General features: G+C 39.2%; 1 protein-coding gene across 2 annotated transcripts; it reads right to left on the bottom strand.

The window, feature by feature from the left end:
* Positions 1 to 208: 208 nt before the first annotated feature.
* On the bottom strand, positions 209 to 20,055 carry NUP54 (nucleoporin 54). Of its 2 annotated transcripts, XM_056111249.1 has the most exons (13): positions 19,862 to 20,055; positions 19,361 to 19,522; positions 16,092 to 16,175; positions 15,857 to 16,003; positions 12,868 to 13,094; positions 10,743 to 10,930; positions 9,732 to 9,928; positions 7,393 to 7,447; positions 6,778 to 6,871; positions 5,401 to 5,508; positions 3,680 to 3,799; positions 3,081 to 3,191; positions 209 to 1,026 (listed from the first exon to the last, which is right to left on the bottom strand). In XM_056111249.1, the coding sequence occupies exons 1-13, from the start codon at positions 19,926 to 19,928 to the stop codon at positions 898 to 900; spliced, it is 1,689 nt and encodes a 562-aa protein (XP_055967224.1). In that variant the 5' UTR covers positions 19,929 to 20,055; the 3' UTR covers positions 209 to 897. The 2 variants fall into 2 exon arrangements, with proteins under 2 accessions (XP_055967224.1, XP_055967225.1); XM_056111250.1 differs by lacking the exon at positions 19,361 to 19,522.
* Positions 20,056 to 21,976: the final 1,921 nt, after the last annotated feature.

The following is a 21,976-nucleotide window of genomic DNA, read 5'->3' as shown; positions in this document are numbered from 1 at the left end:
TATTAACATTGTATATCTGGGAATTATTCTTCATCCTAGATGATATCTCCAGTTTTATTTCTTACACCTTCAAAACATAATCCGTATTGGTAGGTTTTCCTTAGGAAAGAAAACTTAAAGGATCTGAAATTCTTTAACTGTGATCATGATTTAAAACTTGGTGTGGACATGATTAGTCTCCCAAAATCAAATAAAGCACAAGACAGAATTATATGAAAGTACTTATAATCAGGAATTTATTTATAAATTTTCATCTTAAAATAAAAAGGTTTTTTAAAAAAGTTGCAAGGACGATAAAGTGTGATTTTGTTATGGCCAATTGGCTTCTGTTCTGTAAATTCCAAATAAGTAAAACAATATAAAAATATATTTTCAAGTCTTAGTATAATGAAAAGAAAACCACATTAATCATTAAATACAATTGGATTTTCTTTACTCTTGCAAAGTAATTCACAAATAATACAAACTGATTTATCATTTACAGTTTGAAGTACAAATTTCTCTAATAGCCAAGTAATCATACAGTTTATTTCGTTATGTGCAAAGCAGACATAAATACTTGCTGTGGAAAACAGAGTACAGGCTCAAATAAGCACTGATTACTTTTAACAGTGCTAGTGTGGAAATGAACAGTAATATGCCAATAGTACGGATTTTTGGTAATTATGGACTTCTCCTTAAAAAAGGACTTCAGATATCTTTCAAAGATATTTTGAAGAGCTGCAAAGTGACTTACATTATTTCAGATTTGAAGAACAAGAAGTCAGTAACATTCCAAAAACCAAGCGAGGAGGATTTTTTCTTTCTCCTCCATGTTTCATTCTTCACCTTCAGTTTCATTCTTCAAGAAGGCCTGATGAAGATCCATCTCACAAACTAACCCTTGACAGTTGACTGTCAACTAAAAAGACCACCTCTGCTGTGGATAGTCTCATTCAATCCATGTTCAACCAACTTTATGTCTTCCAAATCATCTTTTATGATGCTAATCAAGTGGCTAAGGCCTTCCTGTTGTTGTTTCAAATGCTAGAACAAGAGAAAATTATGTTCTATTAAACAGCAAGCTTTTATAGGAGAAATTGTTTTTCCGTACTAGCAACAACACATGGCAGCTGCTCTGAATATAATGCTTATATATACTAAAGCATACTGTATCTTTCCCTCTTATTAATGATTTGTACGATATATACAATGAAATGAAATCAAGAATGTGACAAACAGTACCCTCAACCTCTTATTTTAGAAAAGCATGATGTTAAACAAGCATGCGGGCTTGGAGAAATCTCCAGGGTGGGCACATGCTCTGCACACCAGAGCCCACGCACGTGTGGAACCCTGGCACCGATGGGCAGGGCAGTCCCCAGCAAGAAATCCAAGGAATACTAATTACTAGCAAAATAATCATTATGGGGGCCAGAGTGATAGTACAGTTGGAGGGAGTTTGCCTTGCACGTGGCTGACCTGGGTTTGTCCCCAGCATCCCATATGGTCCTCTGAGTACCTCCAGGAGTAATTCCTAAGTGCAAAGCCAGGAGTAACCCCTGAGCATCACTGGTGTGACCCCAAAAGCCCCACCGCCCCTCAAATTATTCTAAAGATTTTCTAAAACTAATATTTTAAGTTTTGAAATATAAAATGTATAGCACATTAATTATAGTGGCTAATATTCTTTAGTCCCACCCTAGTCTTAAGAAGCTTTAAGAAATTAATGGTGTGGGGGGGGAACCGGGGCGATAAAACAGTGGAGGGGGGGCGTTTGCCTTGCACGCGGCCGACCCGAGTTCAATACCTGGCATCCCATATGGTCCCCCAAGCACTGCCAGGAGTAATTCCTGAGTACAGAGCCAAGAGTAACCCCTGAGCATCGCTGCGTGTGACCCAAAAAGAAAAAAAAAGTTCATGGGTAGGAAATTAACTAACTTTAAAATTAACCTTATTATTACTGAGGTGGGAATGCTGGGTGCTTAGAGGCTGCTCCCAGTAGTGCCTGAGAATGGATCATGTGGTGCCAGGGATTAAACACGGGGCTCCCTCTTAAGATGCATTCTAATCTTTTGGACTATTTTAAATCCTTTTGAGATCCTTTAGGATGTTGTTATCTCTGAAGATAGACACAGGTTAAGTAACTTGCTCAGGATTATATACGGTGATGAGCCATATTTATCAGCACTGTCAATTTAGCACTGTCCTCCCGCTGTTCATCGATATGCTCGAGGGGGCCCAGTAACGTCTCCACTGTGAGACTTTGTTGTTACTGTGTTTGGCATATTGAATACGTCACGGGTAGCTTGCCAGGTCTTGCCGTGCGGGCGAGATACTTTCGGTAGCTTGCCGGGCTCTCCGAGAGGGAGGGGCAGAGGAATCGAACCGGGATCAACCAAATTTATTATCAAAACAAAATTCTTATTTTAGTATTTTAGAAACTGCTTTTATTATTCCCATTATTCATTTTAATATGCTGAAATCGAATGTTATTGAAATTATTTACAATTAAATTTAAATACTACATATATTTCCCCAAAATCTAAACACCAAAACTAGCTTTTAGTTGTGTACAATGGCAATATCCATAGTAAGGCATGCAAGTTATTTGCTGATAAGATTTATCACGATTTGAACTACTCAAGGCCTAAGCAGGAGAAGCAGTACAGCAGGTAAGGCACTTGCCTTGCACGTGGCCAAACCAGATTCAATCTCCAGCACAACAAATGGTTCCCAGACCCCACCAGGAGAGATCCCAGAGCGCAGAGCTACGAGTGATCCCTGAGAACCCCTGAGCTGCTCCCAAACAACATGGCAACACTGACATATTCTTTTACAATACACTGGGGGTTGAGGGGGAGGCTTCGAGAGCCAAGAGGCAGATCTGCACAGGGAAACAAGCAACTGCAAAGAAATCAGGCTCCAGTTGTGGCCCCCACTCAAACACATGCTACCTACCAGCCCTACCTAATAAATTCTTCCCATCCACAACAGCTTGTTCTTTCTGTTTTGGGTGGGGTTGGGGTGGGACAACCATCCTAAATGAATGTGAAGCGGTGCATTCACCACTGGAAAATCAACTTCTTAAAAAGACTTACCTGCTTAATTTCTCTTAACAGATCGGAATCTATGTAATACTTTTCTTCGGATTTAACTGCTCCAAAGTGATTCTGCATCCTAATTTGGGACATCAGTTCATTTAGTCGGCCCTAAAAATAAGTTTGAGTCAAATTACAACTGCTAATAATAACTTCTAAAATGAAATATCTTCATTTAACAGGATGAGTAATTTTCCCTTAGTATAAAATATACTAATTATACTTAGTATATTTATACTTAGTCGGCAGGGCCTGGCAAGCTCCCCGTGATGTATTCGATATGCCAAACACAGTAACAACAAAGTCTCCAATGGAGACGTTACTGGGCCTGCTTGAGCAAATCGATGATCAATGGGAGGGAAAAAAAAAATTATACTTAGTATAATTTTCCTATATTTTAGTATAGGGAAACATTAATGAAACAATGTGATTAAAAAGTCTGTTCTTGAGAGCCTTTCTTAGGAATTCTGATGAAAGGGAATAATTATTTTTATTAAATATACAAAATTTTCTTTTTGAAGGCCATGTGACATTTTTATGCAGAGATAGCTGATTCTTGCATTATAGTCTTCTACAAAGCAAGAATCTTCTAGTCTTACCTTAAACTGAGTAGGAGCATTTAGTTCACACTGAATTGTATCTAACTGAACTCGCAACTGTTCTTCATCAGCTTGGATGGCATATCCACTCTTTCTCTGAATTTCTTGTTTGATCAGGACCTAAACAACAAAATTCCAACAATATTAATAAAATCTTTCCTCTCTAGTTTCTGTAGGAACAAAATTTAAATTTTTCTTATTCCTTGAGCTATATATATATATATATATCACTATAACTTCCCTCTGTTTTTGCTACTTTCCATTAACTGGCATGATTCAATTTTTATTCTCAGCTATTATTTTCATTTTTAAAGTCTTCATTGATATTGTTCAGTAGCATACTGTCTTAATACTTAGATTTAAAGTCTATTTTGTCTAACACAGTGTGGTGAGGGGGGCTCTCTTGGTTCCATTTGCATTACACATCTTTTTTCATCCCCTCTGATTAGTCTGTACTTTCCTCACAAATTTATTCCTAAGTATTTTACAACCCTGTCATCATAGTAAGATATTTTCCTATTTTAAGAGTATAAAAAAATACTGATTTTTATATTTTTATGTATTTAATCATCTTACCTATTAACTCTATAGTTTTATTCCTTTGGGTTTTCTTGGTACACAATCATGTTTTATGTCATGAAAACCTCCAGAGTAACACAAAACTGAATGACGGTAAAACTTATCATCAGAGTTAGTTTCTTTTTATTGTTTTTTATTTTTTAATTTTTCTATTTTTTTAAATTTTTGGGGTTTTTTTTTTTTTTTTTTTTTTTTTTTTTGCTTTTTGGGTGCTCCTGGCTCCTCACTCAGGAATTACTCTTGGCGGTGCTCAGGGGACCATATGGCATGCTGGGAATCAAACCCAGGTTGGCTGTGTGCAAGGCAAACGCCCTACCTGCTGTGCTATTGCTCCAGTCCCAAGTCCTTTAACTTCTATACTATTCCACAAGTCTTTTTTATAACTTTTAGATAGGTATGTATGTATATAATATAAATATGTGCATCTTTTTAAAAAATTTCACTTTTTACCCCATTTTTTTGGCCATACCAGGGATTGAACCCAAAGTCTCAAACACACACAAGGCAAGCATTCAACCATTGAGTGACATCTCTGACAACTTTGAATGTTTTTACTTTGGGCCAAAATATTTTTTCCATTTATATTTTAAAAGAATTTTTAGGCCAGAGATAGTACAGCAGGTAGGGTGCTTGCCTTGAACACAGTTGACCTGGGTTTGAGCCCCAGCACCACATAAGATATCCTGAGCCCCAAAGGTGAAGACTTTTTTTTGGCTATAAATTTCCATCTAAAAATACCTTTACTTTATTCCCACGAATTATTACAAGTTATTACTTTTTATTACCTCTTTAGTATGCCAAAAGTTTAATTGCTTTTCATCTTATTATACTGCTTCCTAGAAATCTAAATTTTCTATTTGTATGAAAACCATATATACTGACTTCTTAAATGCTTTAACCCAAGATTGATTATTCACTGCTTCTCTCCTCACCTCTTCCCTCAATAAGATGTGAATTTTAGAGTTTTACTTGTACCCAATCCTGTGAATCTCTCTTCTAACTTCTGGATTTAACTGAAATGGGTACTTTTTATTTCAAATTATTGAAGACTCTTCTTTTTCTCCTATTACAAAAAATCCTATTTAGCACTTCTATGACACATACAGATACTGTCACAAATGTTGAGGGGGGAAAAAAATTACCTGTAAAGTTCTATGAGAAAGATCCATGAGTTTCCGCTTGTATTGTGCAATTTTGGCCATGGTTGTAGTTTGATTCTTCTGTAATTCACTAATATCTTCAGATATAATCTGTTTTTTAAAAATTAATGTAAATCACATAAAGGTATATTTATCAATTGTTTTTATCTGCAAAATATACTTAAACCTGAGATTCATTTCTCAAAACAAACTACCTTTAAATATATATTTGTGCTTCTTCACCTTATAGATCTAAACATTCTTTTCATTCCCCTTATAGACCTAAATATTCTTTTTAAATACCATTTAGGGGTTGGAGAGATTATACAGTGGGTAGGGTGCTTGCCTTGTATGCAGCTGACTTGGGTTCAATTTCCGGCATCCTATATGATTCCCTGAGCACCGCCAGGACAGATTCCTCACCACAGAGGTCAGGAGTAACCCTTGAGCATGGGTTACCATACACCTGCAGAGTATGGTCCCTGTCCTCATATACTTTTTTTAAAAAGGGAAATATTTGAGTAAATCATTTTTAAAAAATTGTAATGTTATTAATTGTCTGAATTTACTAATTAAAAGACACAGGGTGGCTCAATGGATAAAAAGACAAAAATCTTTTTTGTGTCTATCAGGCTCAAAGGGGTGGGTCAAAATGACTGAACAGAAACAGTTCTCTGAATGCTCTTGCAGAATAGCAACAAAGCACTTATGAGCAACTGAACACTACCCCACAAGGAGCCTCACAGGAGAAGAGCCATCGCCTCAGGGAGAGTCAGTGCTTCAGAACACACACCAGCAAACAAGCTCAGAGCCAAAGAGCACTTTCCTCAGGGTCTTGTTTAACAAGACACAGCTTTCATCCCAAAGCAAAGGGTATCCTAAATGCCAGGAGAAAGCTAGTGTGCAACCCCCCAACTCCCCAATTCATCAGTATGTCAATGGACTTAATTCTCCTATAAAAGGCATAAAGTCTAGAATGATTAGGAAACAGCCTGCTGCAATTTAAAAGATAAACACAGGTTCACAGCTGGGGAAAAAGCCTCCCAAGCTAATGAAAAGCTTAAACATGCCATTAAGCTGAAGAAACAAGAAAAATATGGACACATTTTTAGAATCACATAAACTCCTCTAAGACTGCATAGGAGGAAGTAGAAAATCTGTGGAGTTCCATCATGAGTATGAAAATTAGAACTCTAATTAAAAATCTCCAAGAACAAAGCCAAGGTTCAGATAGGTTCACCAGTGAATTCTACAAAATCTTCAAAGATGAATAGTTCCCAAGCTCTTCCAAAATAAACAACATTTCCTAACAGCTTCTAAGAAGTAAAAATTACCCTACTATCAAAACTAGCAGAATCTGAAAAAGCATCTGATATTTACATCCAATCTGGTCTGATGCTGCTTAGTCATCTGATCTTGAACCTTCAGTCTTCGAAGCAGTTCTTTGAAACCCACCATTGGCACAGGAATTAATCTGAAGAAATCCAGGAGGTCAATTTTCAAACTAACTGTTACATGATAAGGTCTTCATAGTAACATTCACATTACTTCACATTAAATTTCTAAGGTTCTAAAATACATCAATGACTAAAAGTATATGTAGATCAAGTGCTGGTGCAATAGTACAGAGGGTAGGGTGCTTGCCTTGCACGTAGCCAACCCAGGTTAGATCCCCAGCATCTCAGATTGTCCTCCCAAGCATCACCGGGCGTACTTTCTTACTGCCCAGACAGGTATTAACTTACCCCTAAGCATTTGCCAGATGTGAGAAAGCAAAACACACACACACACACACACACACACACACACACACACACACACGGATCTTACTTGATTACCTATTTTACAAATAAGGAAATACAGTTCAGCTGAAAATTCTATTTTTAAGTGCAATATAATATAACTGGTACTGCTGTGTTATACTTATTTGTTAAAATGAAACAACTCAAAGCAAATACTTGATCTTAAATGAAAGTAAGATGAAGATACACTTACTTTTCAGAATCAGGGTTATCCACCTTAGCTTGTTCCCAGATAATAGGATCAACACCTAGAATAAAAAAAAAAAACACCTTTTTTCTAAAGAAAACTATTTACCATTTTGATAATATCTACATGAGTAAAGACTAAAGATATAAACCCCAAAAGCTTCTATGAAAGACTGTCAAATGTGAACATATTAAAAAATGTGTGAGGCTTAATTTGAGGTGTGTAGGGAGCTTTTCTTACATGTGGCCAACCCAGGTTTGGTCCCTGGCACCCCATACTGCTTCTCTGAGCACCAACAGGTGTGATCCCTGAGCACAGAGCCAGGAGTAGGCCCTGAGCACCAGTGTGGCTCCAACCCCCCCCAAAATAGTAAGATTTAAAACTTCGACCAACAAATGACTGAGTAATCCACAGCAGAGACACTCAATGGAAAAGTACTGCACCATTAATAAATAGTGACACCTGAACACAGGGTGGGGAGTAGCCCCTGAGCACTGCTGCATGTGGCACACACATCAAAAGACAAAATATAACAGGAAGTAAGCAAACATGACATGGGTAATTCACAGGAACAAATTTTGTCGATGATAAGCACACACACGATAGTAATCAGGGAAACACAAATGAAAATTCTTTGCCACCAGAATGGCAAAATTAAAGGCTAAAGGGCTGGAGAGATAGCACAGGGTGAAGATGCATGCCTTGCGCGTGGCTGACCCTCGTTCATCCTGGGCACCCCCAAGCATCACGAGCTGGAGCCCTGAGGTCTCTCAATACCAACGAGCGAGTGGGTGCAGCTAATCCGCAGCACCACAGGAGCCTTGTATTGAACCACTAGCCCAGCGCGCTGAGGATCCTCTACCAACAAAACCTGGAAACAACTGGAAGTGTTTCATGATGTCTTAGAAAGTAAGATTTGGGGCTGGATAGATGGTATAGCTAGCAAGGTACTTGCTTTGCACACACCCAACCCAGGACTGATCCCTGGCACCCTGTAATAAATATGGTTTCCCATGCTCTGCCAGGAGTGATCCTTTGGAGCAGAGTTGAGAGGAAGTCGTAAGCACCACCAGCTGTGGCCTAAAATGAAAAAAATTTTTTAGAAATAAGATTTTTATCTTCATGTGCTGAAATGGGAAGGTAAGGTAAGGTAAAGGCCCTCCCGTTGATCTTCGATGGGAAGAACTATGAAAAATTAAGTGAAAAGTCAAGATGTAGAAAATGTGCAACGCACAATCCTTTTTTAAAAAACCCATATATGTTTATGTTAAAAATCACAGCAAAAGTACTTGCTTCAGGAGCACATTAAGCTAATATTAGAATGATACAGCATTCTAATTTAAAAGATACTGGGGGCTGAAGCAATAGCACAGAGGGTAGGGGGTTTGCCTTGCATGCAGCCGACCTGGGTTCGATTCCCAACATCCTATATGGCCCCGAGAACCGCCAGTAATTCCTGAGTGCATCATGAGCCAGGAGTAACCCCTGTGCATTGCCAGGTGTGACCCAGAAAACCAAAAAAAAAAAAAAAAAAGGCAGTGATGACCCCTGCACAAGAGTAATATGCAAATTTATGAAGCTTTCCCTATTTTTCAAATGCTTAAATATGTTCGGAGATCTTGGGGAAAAAAAATTAAAAATGTTTACATAAAAATAAAAATCACAACGCAGGGATTAACCCTACAATAAATCATGACATCCATAGAAAGGAAGTAAAGAGATCTATCATAGTTATGACATCTAGAACATTTTATGGTGAAAACACCTTCAGATTTTACTTTAATGCTCAGGAAAAACAAGAGAAACTGAAAAAATAGATCATTATATAAAAAGTATATTATTATATACATTATAAAGAGTGTCTATTTGGGGGGGAGGGGGCAGGCGGAGGGACACATCTACCCCTCTCTGAGCTGCCCGATGAAATCGCGGGGTGGGGAGACATCTCTGCAGCATGTTGCTCTCTTCCGAGATTCATTTGTAAGTCTCGAGCAGATATTCTGAGGGCTTGGGGGGCCTCCCCAAGCAGTGCTCAGGAGATCCATGGGTTATTCCTGGTGATATTTAACCAAATGGGTGACTAGATGGCTCAATACTAAGATCTAGTACCGGGGACCACTGAGGATAAAAACCGACTATTTTCCTTCAGTCAAAAATTTCTAACGTATAAGCTACACAATTAAACGTATGATACAGGTGAACAGAAATGTTTAACACAACGTATCAAAATAAACACATAATAAATTGGCTATGCTTTAGCATCAGTAACCAACCCTTTCCCAAATGGGGCCCACAAGTATTTCTAAATACATTATTTTCACAACTGTTTGATTCCAGAAACATACCAGCAGGAGGGTTCTGTAGAAGCTGTTTGATCTGTGTAGGAGACAGTTCTGTTCTCGTCATAGAAAGGGTTACGCCAAGGTGCTGCAATTGTGTTTTGATATTGGCTTGTTCAAAATGCGCATATAATGTCGTTGCGGGAACTCTTCTTGAAGTACCATTCGGAGACCGCTCAACAACATAAATGACAACTTCTGTCCTGGGAAGATTGTGGGGTTGGGGGAAGGAGAAAAACCAAGTTTCAAAACATGGAGTACACTAACTCCGAGACACAAATACAACATGGAGCTAGGTAATTTTTTAAGGGGGGAAGCTATTCTCAGAAATTAAAATGGAAAATATGTTTTCTTAATTTTTCAAAAAAAGGCCCTCCCGTTGATCGTCGATTTGCTCGAGCGGGCCCAGTAACGTCTCCATTGGAGACTTTGTTGTTACTGTGTCTGGCATATCGAAAATCTTAGATCCATTTGTAAGTTCAAATAAAGTTAAAATAAGATATAAAGGCTTACTTAGCTGCAAAGTATTATGGAATTAACTATTCTCCTGGAAATGAGAAGTATTTTGGAAGATCTTTTGCAGCTTACAGCAATTAAGACTAAGAATTCTAACTCCGGTGATTATGTCTTGTTAATAATAACTCTTCTAACTCAAAATAATCTAAACCTTTCCAATATATCTAAAAATTATTTACAGGACAGGGAAACTGATCGCAGATGAATAAAAAGCAAGGAAAATCAGCTAAAACTTGCCAGTAATGTTTGTGGTCCTTGATTTGCACACAACCATGATTGCTTCTATTTGTAAATGAGAAACTCTAAAAAATTATTAGTATCTCGGAAGCCCAAAATTTAAAAAAATCATTTTTCTTTGATTTAAACAAATGTTTCTGTAGAAACTGAAAAATTATTGAGAAACAGCATTCTGCTCTGAGATCTAATTTCTATGTTAATAACAAGAACACTGTTGATTACGTCTTGGACTCAAGCAAAAAAAAAACTATAATGTATACTTACTGGTCATCTGGCAACGTTTTAATACCCTCTACATTTACAGTGAGGGTCTGGTTTGCTCCCAATATTTTATGCAATGATTCTACCAAATGCTGTTGCTGGCTTCGAATATCTGTTTCCTTTTTGTTGAAAACTAAAACCACAAGCCCATCTTCATCTTTATTATTGGGCATACAACTATAACCTACTGCCTGTGGAACAAAATAATAAATAATATTAAAAATAGATATAGGTGTTTTGTTTTGCACTGAAGCCATACCTGGTGGTGCTCTGGGTTTATTCCTGGCTCTGCACTCAGGGATCACCCCAGGCGGTGCTCGGGGGACTATATGAGGTGCCAGACAAAAACCCAGTTTAGCTGCATGCAAGACAAAAGCCGTACCCATTGTACTATCTTGCCTTACCTGTTGTACAATCTCTCTTGCCCCTGTATAGATCTTAAATCAACCTTTTAACGTTTATCGATTGCTAAAATAGAGCTTAATATCTGGTAATGAAGCTTCCCATCACTCTGTACCTCTGGGGTATACAATGTTATTAATAACAACTTTATCCAAGAACGATGAAACTTGAATTTCCCCTTGAACAAAATAACTTTCTCATCTGAAAAACTGATATTCATCATCATTGGATATGTATTTCTGAACACTGTTTAAAGAACTAAGCTTGTTATGATAAATCACTGCAAACAGCACAGAATTAGTTGTCTTAGTACATAACAGACATGAAATTTAAAACCATTTTAGGTAAAGAAATAAATGAGGAATACTTCTGGAGTACAATAATAGCCCTACCAAATTACAAATACTATTAAAAATACCTACAGATTTTACAGTTTCATGTAACATGAAACTTTACTAAATTGATTTGCTTTTATTTAACTTCTATATGACAAGCCTTTTTAATAATTTTTTCCCCTCTTTCTACTTACACATCACTTTGAAAATATTTTAAAGTTTATTCTTAATTTAACCTATGCATGCTAAATATATCAATTTTCAAAAGAATAATTAGGACTGGAAAGATAGTTCAAAGGGATAAGCATATGCCTGGCATGCACTAGACAGTGAGTTCGAGCTTTGGTACTGTATCTCCCTCTCCCCCAGAACTGCTGGCTAGGGTCCTGGTGGCACCAATGCTACCAGGCCCAAGCAGCACTGGAGTTGCAACGAGCATACCAGTCCTGGCTGGCCTTCAGCACGGAACCCCCTGTGAAAGGTTCAGTGACAACAGCTATCAGCTGAAGTGCACAGCTGAGCAAAGTGTTGCCAGCAATGACCCCTAGGTCCCCTGAGCACCGCACGGAGAGGGGAGCCCCCCTCTCCCCATCAAAATTAAACTGTTCTGTTCAACCTACGCTACTAATGTAATCTTCATTATGAAACAAAGTCTTAACATTTCATCGATTTATACTCAAAACACTTGTATTTTTTATTAGAGGAATGGAACAGAGATGCTAATACAGGCTGGTCATCACTTGTTTAATCACCCTCAAGAATCTAATCCTCATCCAACTTTGCATCTCCAAACAGAACACAATGATTACATTTCAGAGTCTGACAGAGGCCAACAAAACTCAAAAGGGACTGATTATAGTTTGTACTGCTAAGCATTAATTTGTCATGAGAACCTTACTGTCAAACTGACCTGTATGTTCCCATGAGTTGATGAACAGAATCTGAACAGAGTCTCTGAGGAGTCAAATTCAAACAAGTTTGTTTTATAGGTTAAAAAAAAAAGAACTGTACTGTTTTAATGCCTTTGGGATCACACTTTCATAATAACAAAAGAATTACACTATTAGACTAGGGAGTACTTTCCTGACAAATGTTAGGATACCACTCAATCTGAGCATGAATTGCTCCTTCAGTCAGTCAAATCCCTTCTACTAACATTTTTCTTCCTTTAGTTGTAAATTATCTTGGGCTTTAATCATATTCTGGTGACTTTCAATATATACGTGTAAGAAACCAATTTCATAATTTCTAGACTTCTGAAACAAAAGTATAATGTATGACATTCAAGATGTAGCAAAATTCTAAGCAATTGCTTTCTTGGCATCATCTTAATCCACATAACCTATTTTCTCTTACATTCTTCAAATGAAGATCAAAAGCAGTATTAATACCTTAAATCGGCAAAAGGGATTTTCTTGTGTGAATTCCACCGGTGGAATGCTATAGTTGAAAAATCCTTTTCCTGTTCCCCAAAAGGCCTGTAGTTGATTCCATTTTGCCAAAATAGCATCTCTCTCATCTCCCAATATCGTTGGGGCAGAAAGAGCACTTGCAGTGTTAATCAGCTGGTTGGACTGTGTAGGCGCTTGTGCTGGCTGGCTGAAGAGACCACCTAATGCTTAAAATGCACCCCAAAATTAGTATTTAAAAAAATTAATTCAAATTCTAGGTATGGTAGGCAAAAATAGTGACCCATCCCCAAGATGTCTCCTTCCTACTCCCAGAACCTGTAAAGATGTTCTTTTACAATGTAAGGGGGACACTGTAGGTGTGTTTAAGTGAAGAGGCTTTTGGCATGACTGGATAACCACCACATAATCCTCAAGGTCCTTAATAGAAAAGAGGAAAGTCAGACGCAAGATGAGATTTGAAGATGCTAGGTGACTGACACTGAGGATAAGAGGAAGGTCAACTAGTCAAGAAATATTGAAACAAAAGCTGGAAAATGCAGTGAAATAGAGTCTCCAGAGCCTTGTGAAATTAACAGGTCCCTGCAAACACCTTGATTTTAGTTCAGAGAAACCATTTTTGAACTTCCAAATACTTATTGTTTTAAACCATTATGTATTTGCTACTGCATTATGGTAGTAACAAAAAACTAATAAAAAGCCTGGTAATATTAAATTTGTATTTCTAATAATGCCATCTTAACGCAACTCTATTACCAGAAAAAAAGTGTTTTGTTCACTAAAAAACATCAAAAGAAAATGAAAGTGGAAAAGTGAAGTTTGTTAAGCTGCAGAAGTTCTTTAAACAACTTTTGTTGCTGTTATATTTCTAGACCGGATACAAAATAAGCCAGAAAAAATAAAGCAGTATCAATCCATATGTACTATATCAACACCGCTTCACCAAAACTCTTCCCTTATTGCAAAAAATGTTTTCTGATTTTCAGTTCTTTAATTCCTTCAAAATTTTGAGCCTCCTCTGTATTCTACTGCCTCCATATATGATCTACTTTATTATAATCACGTATTAATTCATATTATGCATAGCACACACATTACAAAATACATTCAAGTATGAAAATACATAACTGGTGCTTATTATTCCATCAACTTGGATGTTTATTGTTCTCCTTGTGAACTATGAGCAGACTGGCAACCTTCTTAACCTGACAGTCAATAAATGGCTGCAACATCTAAGAATGAGCTTGTCTTATTTTGAAAATGAATGGCGCCAGATTCACAGTCTCATTTTTCCTAATAAAAATACCCAACTCAAAACCTGACATTAGGAAGACAATTCCCAAAAACAAGAACAAAAATCCCTTTACTTTTCCACAACTACCAGATTCCATCAAACTTTCTATTTCTACAGAATAATAGAAAAGTGGAACATGAGAATGGTTCTGATATTACTGTCTCCACACTACAGACTAGAAAATTAAATTCATTTTATTATTAATTTTCAGCCACTGGGTAGGATGAATTTTAGCCAATCAAGTGACCTAAAGAAGAAAAATCACACAATTAAGAGATAGGTGACTACAGAAAATGAAAAAACATTTAGATGGTAAGTCAAGGAACTTATTCTTGTGGTTGTTCTTAAGAAGTACATGGATCAAGTCTTAACCTCTCAGTTTCTGCTCCCCAGCTAGTGAAAGTCTAACAGTACTATTGCATAGGGTTCTTTTGAGAATTGATCCATACAAAGTTATCTTGGGACATATCGCCCTACCTGCTAGTAAAAGAATAATCTTAATGTCAAAGAGATAGTACAACAGTTTCGGCACTTACTAATCCCCAGTATTGCATATGATCCCTGACGCCCCACTGGGAGTAAGCCCTGAGCAGAGCAGGGTGGGACACAGCCCACTCCCTCACAACAACCAAAAAAAAAAAAAAAAAATTTTTTTAAAAGACAGAAGCTCAAACCTAATTCTATGCCTGTATCAGAAGGATCTGGGAAACAATGTCACAAGGCTTATATATACAGGCCAGAGAATTTCAGCATCATGAGAACACTAACAGCAATGGATTAAAACATATCAAATAGTTTTAAATGAGTTATGACATGTTAGTTAAAAAAAAATCACTTCAGAAGAATAATAGGGAACCAACTCTTTATTTTGAAAACTATTAAAGAGAAATAACCAAAGTTTTATAGTGGTTTAGTTAGCAAATAAACAGCGAAGGAATGTGGAGTTGAAATAACACCATTGTACAACTCCTGACATCACCAATGGCTGCTATGAACACAACACTGTTAAAAAACAAAACAAAACCCTATTACCTACAATCTTGCAAACAAAAAACTGAGTCATCAACTAAACAACCCTTTTAGAGACAGTTCAATTCATAGGAAATAGAGAATCAAAGAATACACTATACCAAGAATGCAATCAAGTCCTAGCAGAAAAAACTCTTACAAATGATTCAATTTTCTTTAATAAACAGGATAAAACTTAAAAGCCATAAAAAAGAAACATTTAAAAGACAGACAAAACAATATTGTTTAAATGCTTGAGTGATAGAACTATCAAGAAAAGGAAGAGATTTTCATAAGAGAGATAAAGTTCTGCCATGCAGAAGTGATTAGGAACGAAATGGACTTCTTAAGTCATTAGCCAGGGCCCTACTCTGTATATGGGCAGTGGTTACAAGAGGTTTTCTGCCTTGTACATAACTAGATGACTATACTTTTGTGCCACTGTCTATTTTTAACTTATTTATAGCAGTGTCAACAAAAATGTAATACTAAACACAAAAACAATTCTACTCATGCCACCCCCCCCCTCACTGCTATTATATAGAAAATAAGTAATCGTCCTTGGAACTTTATAAACTATTTATAGTATTTAAAAGATAATAAAGTGTTTTTAACTATAATGCTAATTAAAAAAAAAAACATTTCAAAGTGAGAATCTCTCATACTTACTGGTTTGCTGCTGCTGCGGCTGTGTATTTAATGCTCCAAATCCCAGTGCAGTTCCCAAGCCAGTACCTAAACCAGAACTAGTTCCTGTGGTTGAGCCAAAACCAGTACCAAATCCAAAACCTTTGTTCTGAGTACCACCGAACAATCCTTTGAATAAAACATCAGAATTGCTTCGGTTAAAATAAAATCGATTTCCAACTCATTTATACCTACAAATGTTTAGATATCCTCTTACCAGTGCTCCCTGTGTTAGTTGGAGCAGAAAAACTGAATGCAGAACCTGTTGCTGTTGTTGTTGTCCCAAATCCTCCAAACCCACCTAATTAAAAAAAAAAAAAAGGCCAGAATAAATAACTGTTACACTAGAAGGCAAAAATGTATCAACCTATTTTTTCTCTATGTACATCATTTTAAAACTGCACCAAGAAATCAACATGTAGCAAGAAATAAGTCTAAGTATTTAAAGAAATATCACAATGCAATTCTATACCCCTTTCAACTAAAGATGCGATTAATAGTAACAGCTGAGAAAACATGTTAAGCTTACTGCCCTGTTCTACAAACTCTACAAAAGTATTTATATTTTTAGAATAGGACACAAACTCAGTGTATACAAAATTTTAGGCAGAATATTAATGAATACGATGGAATTGTTTATCATGGATTATTTTCAAAATTGGCAGCAGATCCTACATTCCAATGTAACTGCTCAAAATTGCAATTTATTACTAATTTTAGTGGTCCATCCCACCCCATCAGTAGAAAATCTAACTTTTCTATGTGAAATTAATGGATTTTAAAATCCTAACTCTTTTTCCAATTAATTCAAGTGGGTTTAAAATGGTAGATTATGCAGGAAGTTTACAATCCTGACTTCAGTAAAATAACAAATCAACTTTACCCTAAATTTCGTTGTTGCTTTTTTTGCCACATCCAACAATGCTAAGGTCTTGCTTCCGGCTCTGCACTCAGGGACCACCAAGTGAACAGTTGGATTATATGAGGTACTTACGATCAAGCACTGGGCTAGCCAGTGCAAGGCAAGTACCCTACCCATTATACTATCCCTCTGGCCCCTGAAAGCTGCTTAATCTTGATGAAGAAACTTAGTGGGCCAAACAAAACAAGCATAAAAGGCCAAGCCACTTTTCAGGAAAACATAACAAGAAATGTGTTTCTTGAAGGAAGAGATAAAGCAAAGTATCAAGGGCAGAAAGACGAGCACAGGCATAGAGGCCTCTGAACCAGTTTGGCAACTCAGAAACCAAATTCATTTTTAGGTTAAGTCTAGCGACTGAATCACCTTAACTATTAACTTGATACACAAAGGGAGTGTTCTCCCATCCAACCCCTTGCGATTTTTTTCCCCATTGTCAGTCTTTACCTGAATACCAATGTGATGCCAAAAGACATTACGGTGTGTATTTGAATCATTAGAGCTCTCTGAGTTATGAGATTTTTCTGGGATTTTAGTACTAATCTCTTATTTCTGACATGAGAAAGAGATGCATCAGAATTATAAAACATATAAGAAGACAAAAACAATCCATAAATATTCATCATATAATTCTGAATTGGAAAATTACTCAATAAACTGCATGATGATATCCAGACACAGTAAAATCTCCATTTACCTGAAAATTCTAAGAGTACTGAAAGCTGTAAATGTTTTGATAAAAAAAAACCCTAAAACACTAGTTCTTATTAGTTTACTCACTTTATAGAAAAAGATATATTCTAAATAGACATGACAAAAACACTGCCATTTCCTCAATCTCCATAAAGAAAAAAGTTTATTAACAGTGGATCTGCAAGAGTACAAAATAAAAAATAAAATAATTTCTATCAGCACTTTCCTGAAGGCTTATTATCTATACAAGTTGTTAAAAAGTTATGTTATCAAAACACACAACTTAAAACTCTTAACTCCAAATAAACATTAACATCAAGCAAATACAACTAGGTTTATTTGTTATTGAATTATGAGTTGGGTGGCTTGATTAGGAAACATGAATTTCAAAATGTTTCTGTTTTACCCAATGCCAATTTTAAGCAAACAGGGTAAAGTAAACATAGCAAATGATATGGGATCACACTTAAAATACTTTAGTGATGATACTGTTTTATCCTTGTATTTTTCTTGTCTTATTCAAAATGCTTTCAACTTGAGCGAGGGTTTTTTTTGTTTTGTTTTGTTTTTTTGAGGGGGCAAGGGAATCACACCTTGCTCAGGGGTTATTCCTGGCTCTACAATCAGGAATCAGTCCTGGTGGTGCTCAGGGGACCCACCATATGGATGCGGGAATCAATACAGGGTGGCCGCGTGCCTTATCCGCTGTACTATCTCTCTGGCCAGTCAACTCAGAGGCTAGGGTGATGTTTGCATTGCAATAACAACGGACTGCAGAAAGTTAGCAGACTTTACAAATAAATTTTAGGAACTAAATGTTTACCAAATGCATATAATTGGCATGGGCATATAGGTGGTATGATGTCAGAATATGGAGAATAAATTCATATACGAGCAGCCAAAACCAAGACTCTTAAGAGCCTGTGCTTAAAGTACAGAAACCTAGTTTTGAATAGAAACATTGTAGTTTGTGTTTTGCAAAATTTCCAACGTGAAGTTCAAACCGTCCATAGAGACACCAAAATCTTTATAATTACCTTTCTGAATGCAACATATCTAAACTTTTAGAACTCAATGTTATCTGACAATAGTCTCCAGTCATTTCTTTAAAAATGCAGAAAAAGTTGAGTATTCTTGGATCTATAATCATGTGTTTTATATAAATGTATCCTAATCACCAGTCATTATCATCATTACTATCATTCAGGGTTTTTTTTAAAAAAAAAAAAAACGAAGTTAACTGCTGTTCGTATAAGACTTGTTCCCTCTCGGGAACCACAAGGACAGTTGGATGAAATTCCAATGAAAGATGCTGGAAATATGAAAAATGACCGCAGGAGTCCAAGAATCCCAGGGAAAACGGGCCTGAGTGCCGAGCTGATACCTTGGAAAACAACATACTCAAAATTTGAAAACCCAATCCAATGTTTTTTGGGGGGGTGGGGGGGATTCCCTTGCACAAGATCTCCTGCTCCGTGAGCAAATTTAACCATCTTTATCTTGGCAAGCCTCTCCCCTCCCTGGGAGCCACATCCTTTGAAGTTTATGCTTCTGTCTGGGTGGGGGTCCACGTGGGGGGGGGGGGTAGCATCCCGCCCAGCTCCCTCCCAGAAGCCAAGCAGGGGCTGCAGGGACCCCACCCCCCTCCCAAAATCCAATCGCTTCTGAAGATTCTCCGAACTTGGGACACTCGGGGAACGGATGTTTCTTTTTTTTTTTTTGTCTTGACGTCCGTCCCTGTCCCCGTCCCCGTCCCACCCCCCGCCCCCCGGGAGACCCCCGGCTGATTCTTGGACTCCGGCGCGCGCGCGCACGACACGGACACACACGACGACCACGACGACGACGACGATGACGCCCCGCTTGTCATCTACCTGCACTCGCCAGACTGTTACCAAAATTGAAGGGTGTCGCAGAGGTGGTGGAAACACCGAAACCGCCCAGGTTAAAGTTCACCGCGGGGTTGGCCGCGAGGCCGAAGCCCCCAAAATTAAACCCGCTGGCGGTGGAGTTGGCAGTCTCCAGCCCACCAAATCCTGGGAGGCGTGCAGGCAAAGAAACAAACGAAAATAAGTAAAAACAAAAAAAAAGGAGAAGAGGAGGGTGGGGAGGGAGAAGAAGGCAAGAGAAGGACGAGGAGAGCCGAGGGTGGGTGGGGGGGTCCCACGGGCGGGACCCCGGACTTCGGCTACGAGGAGCAGGTGGGGGGGGGGGCGGCAGGAACTCGCGGGGAAGGGGGTCCCCGCCCCCGATTCCCCGCGACGCGAGGCCCGACCCCCGCCCTGCCCCGTCCAGCGCCGCCCCGAAGACCCCCGAGCGGGCCGCGGCCGCCCCCCGCCAAGTCCCCGCGAGACGCGCAGGGCCGCATCACTCACCCGCGGGGGTCGCCGTGGCTGCAGCGGTGCCCGACGTGCCCGACGGCGCCCCGAAGTTGAAAGCCATGTCGCGGGGACCCCAGCGCAGGGGGCGGGGAGCCGAGGTGCGAGGGTCCCGCCGACAGCCGCTGTGCGCGCGCTTTTGGATCCGGCGCGGGGACCGCCCCCGGCTCCCAGCGTTCCGCTTTCCTTCCGGCCGCACGGTGACGCCGGAAGGAGTTGCCGGGGGGCGGGGCGTAGGAAGGGACCGCCCCCCCCACGGCCGGTTCGTTTCCGGGGTCGTCGCGACGGCTGCGCGTGGCGGGACGTCACAACTGGCCGGAAGTGCGCGAGGGCTCCGCGGGCCCCTGAGGATGGCGCGGGACGTGGGCGCTTTGTGCTGGACCGGGCCTGGCTTGGGAGGGAGGGTCCAGCCGAGCCGGGAACAGCCACGAAAGCTCTGGAACGCGCGGGGTCGGGAAGGACACTGGGAACTGCGGGCGGTGGAAATTGATGCAGCTGGAGGCATTGGTGTGCAATAATGCCATGCCTAAAACCCACTGTCAGGAACTTTAATTTTTATTTATTTTTTAAAAACTTTATTGAATCACTGGGACATAGACCCTTACAAAGCTGTTCATGATTAGACTTCTGTTCTACAGTGTTCCAACACCCATCACTTCTGGCCAGTGTACATCACTCCAACCGTGTTCCAACACTCCACCAGTGTACATTTTCCAGCTCTGGTGTCCCCAGGTTCCCTCCCATCACCCTCCAAACCCCTGCCAGCAAGGGGCTTTACGTCTCTGTCTCTGTCTAACTCTCTCCTTTTGGACGTTGTGGTTTGCAATATCAAGGCTATCAAGAACATCCTCTACCTGCTTTTGACACTCAGTTTTGTTTGGTTTTGAAGTAGTGTTTGAGGGTTGGAGGTTGGTTCGGGTGCATGGCCTCAGCACCCAGTTTGGCCCCGTAGAGCATCACTAGAAGTGATCCCTAAGGACAGAGCCAGGAGTAAGTCCTGAGCATTGCTGGATGTGAATCCCAAGAAAGATGGTCACTTTTGAACCTGGCTTTCAAGGATGAGTAGAGGACCAGGCAGTCAGGAAGTAGGTGGCCTTTGGGAAAAACTGAAAGATAATGATTGTAGCAAACGCGTGTTTGCTAGGTAAAAGGCAGGGTTCAACCATTTCTTTATGCTCCAGTCCTCAGCCAAACTCTTGATTCTAAGATGAGCACAGAACTAGGCTTTGGCGCTGATGAGCCAAGTGAAGATTGTTTAATTAAAGGTGCCAAGCTGTGTGCCCAAAGTTAAGTTGCAGACCGAGAGATAGAGGAGCCTGGTAATGTCACCTTGGAGAAAACTATCAGAACTGGGTGTGAGACGCTTGAGACAAAAGACCAATCTGAGCGCCTAGAAAACTGCTGCAGAATTTAACTGCAGAATTCCTGGCCCAGAACATAATTAGATGCCTTAGGAAAAGACACTCCATTGCAACAAAGGCCATTCTAAGATATCAGAAGAGCATCAATAGCTCCCAGCTCACCCCCTTGGCACCACCCTAGCATTGAGTTTTGGGAGACAGTTTGGGAAAATGGTATAACTTGGCACAGAAGATGCACATTTGCCAGCATCTCTGCCTTAGGTATGCATTTCCTTTTTTTTTTTCTAATCTTAGGGTGCTTTTACCCACATCCCTTGCTTTATATACTGCTATAAAAGCAATGTCGCTTCAATTTTAAAAAAAAATTTCTTTGAACTAAAAAAGTGTTTTTGCAAAAATAAAGCATTGTCACATGGGAGCAGACGCAGGGTTCTTTGGCTTGCAGAAATGCCTCACGTTGAGAGAAAAGTCTGCACAGATCACCGCAGGCCCAGAAGTTCTGGGATTGGCTTTTTCAGAAGAACAGGTAATTTTGAGAGACACAACCAGCAAGGATTTTGGATAGAATGGGGGGCGGGGAGGGGAAATGCATGGCAAATCAAGTGACATAATGGGTAATAAAAGGATAATAACTAAGCAAGCAACACAAGGATAATAAAAGAATACCACAGGGTTCAGTTGTGGAAAGTTTCCACTTCAGTCAATAACTGATTGGCCAAAATGATGTCATAACAATGTTTAAAGATGGGAG

This window comes from Sorex fumeus, unplaced genomic scaffold (genome assembly GCF_029834395.1).
Source record: "Sorex fumeus unplaced genomic scaffold, SorFum_2.1 ptg000013l, whole genome shotgun sequence".
NCBI lineage: Eukaryota > Metazoa > Chordata > Mammalia > Eulipotyphla > Soricidae > Sorex > Sorex fumeus.
Note: the sequence above shows the minus strand (reverse complement) of the source record. Positions and strands in the feature narration are given on the sequence as shown.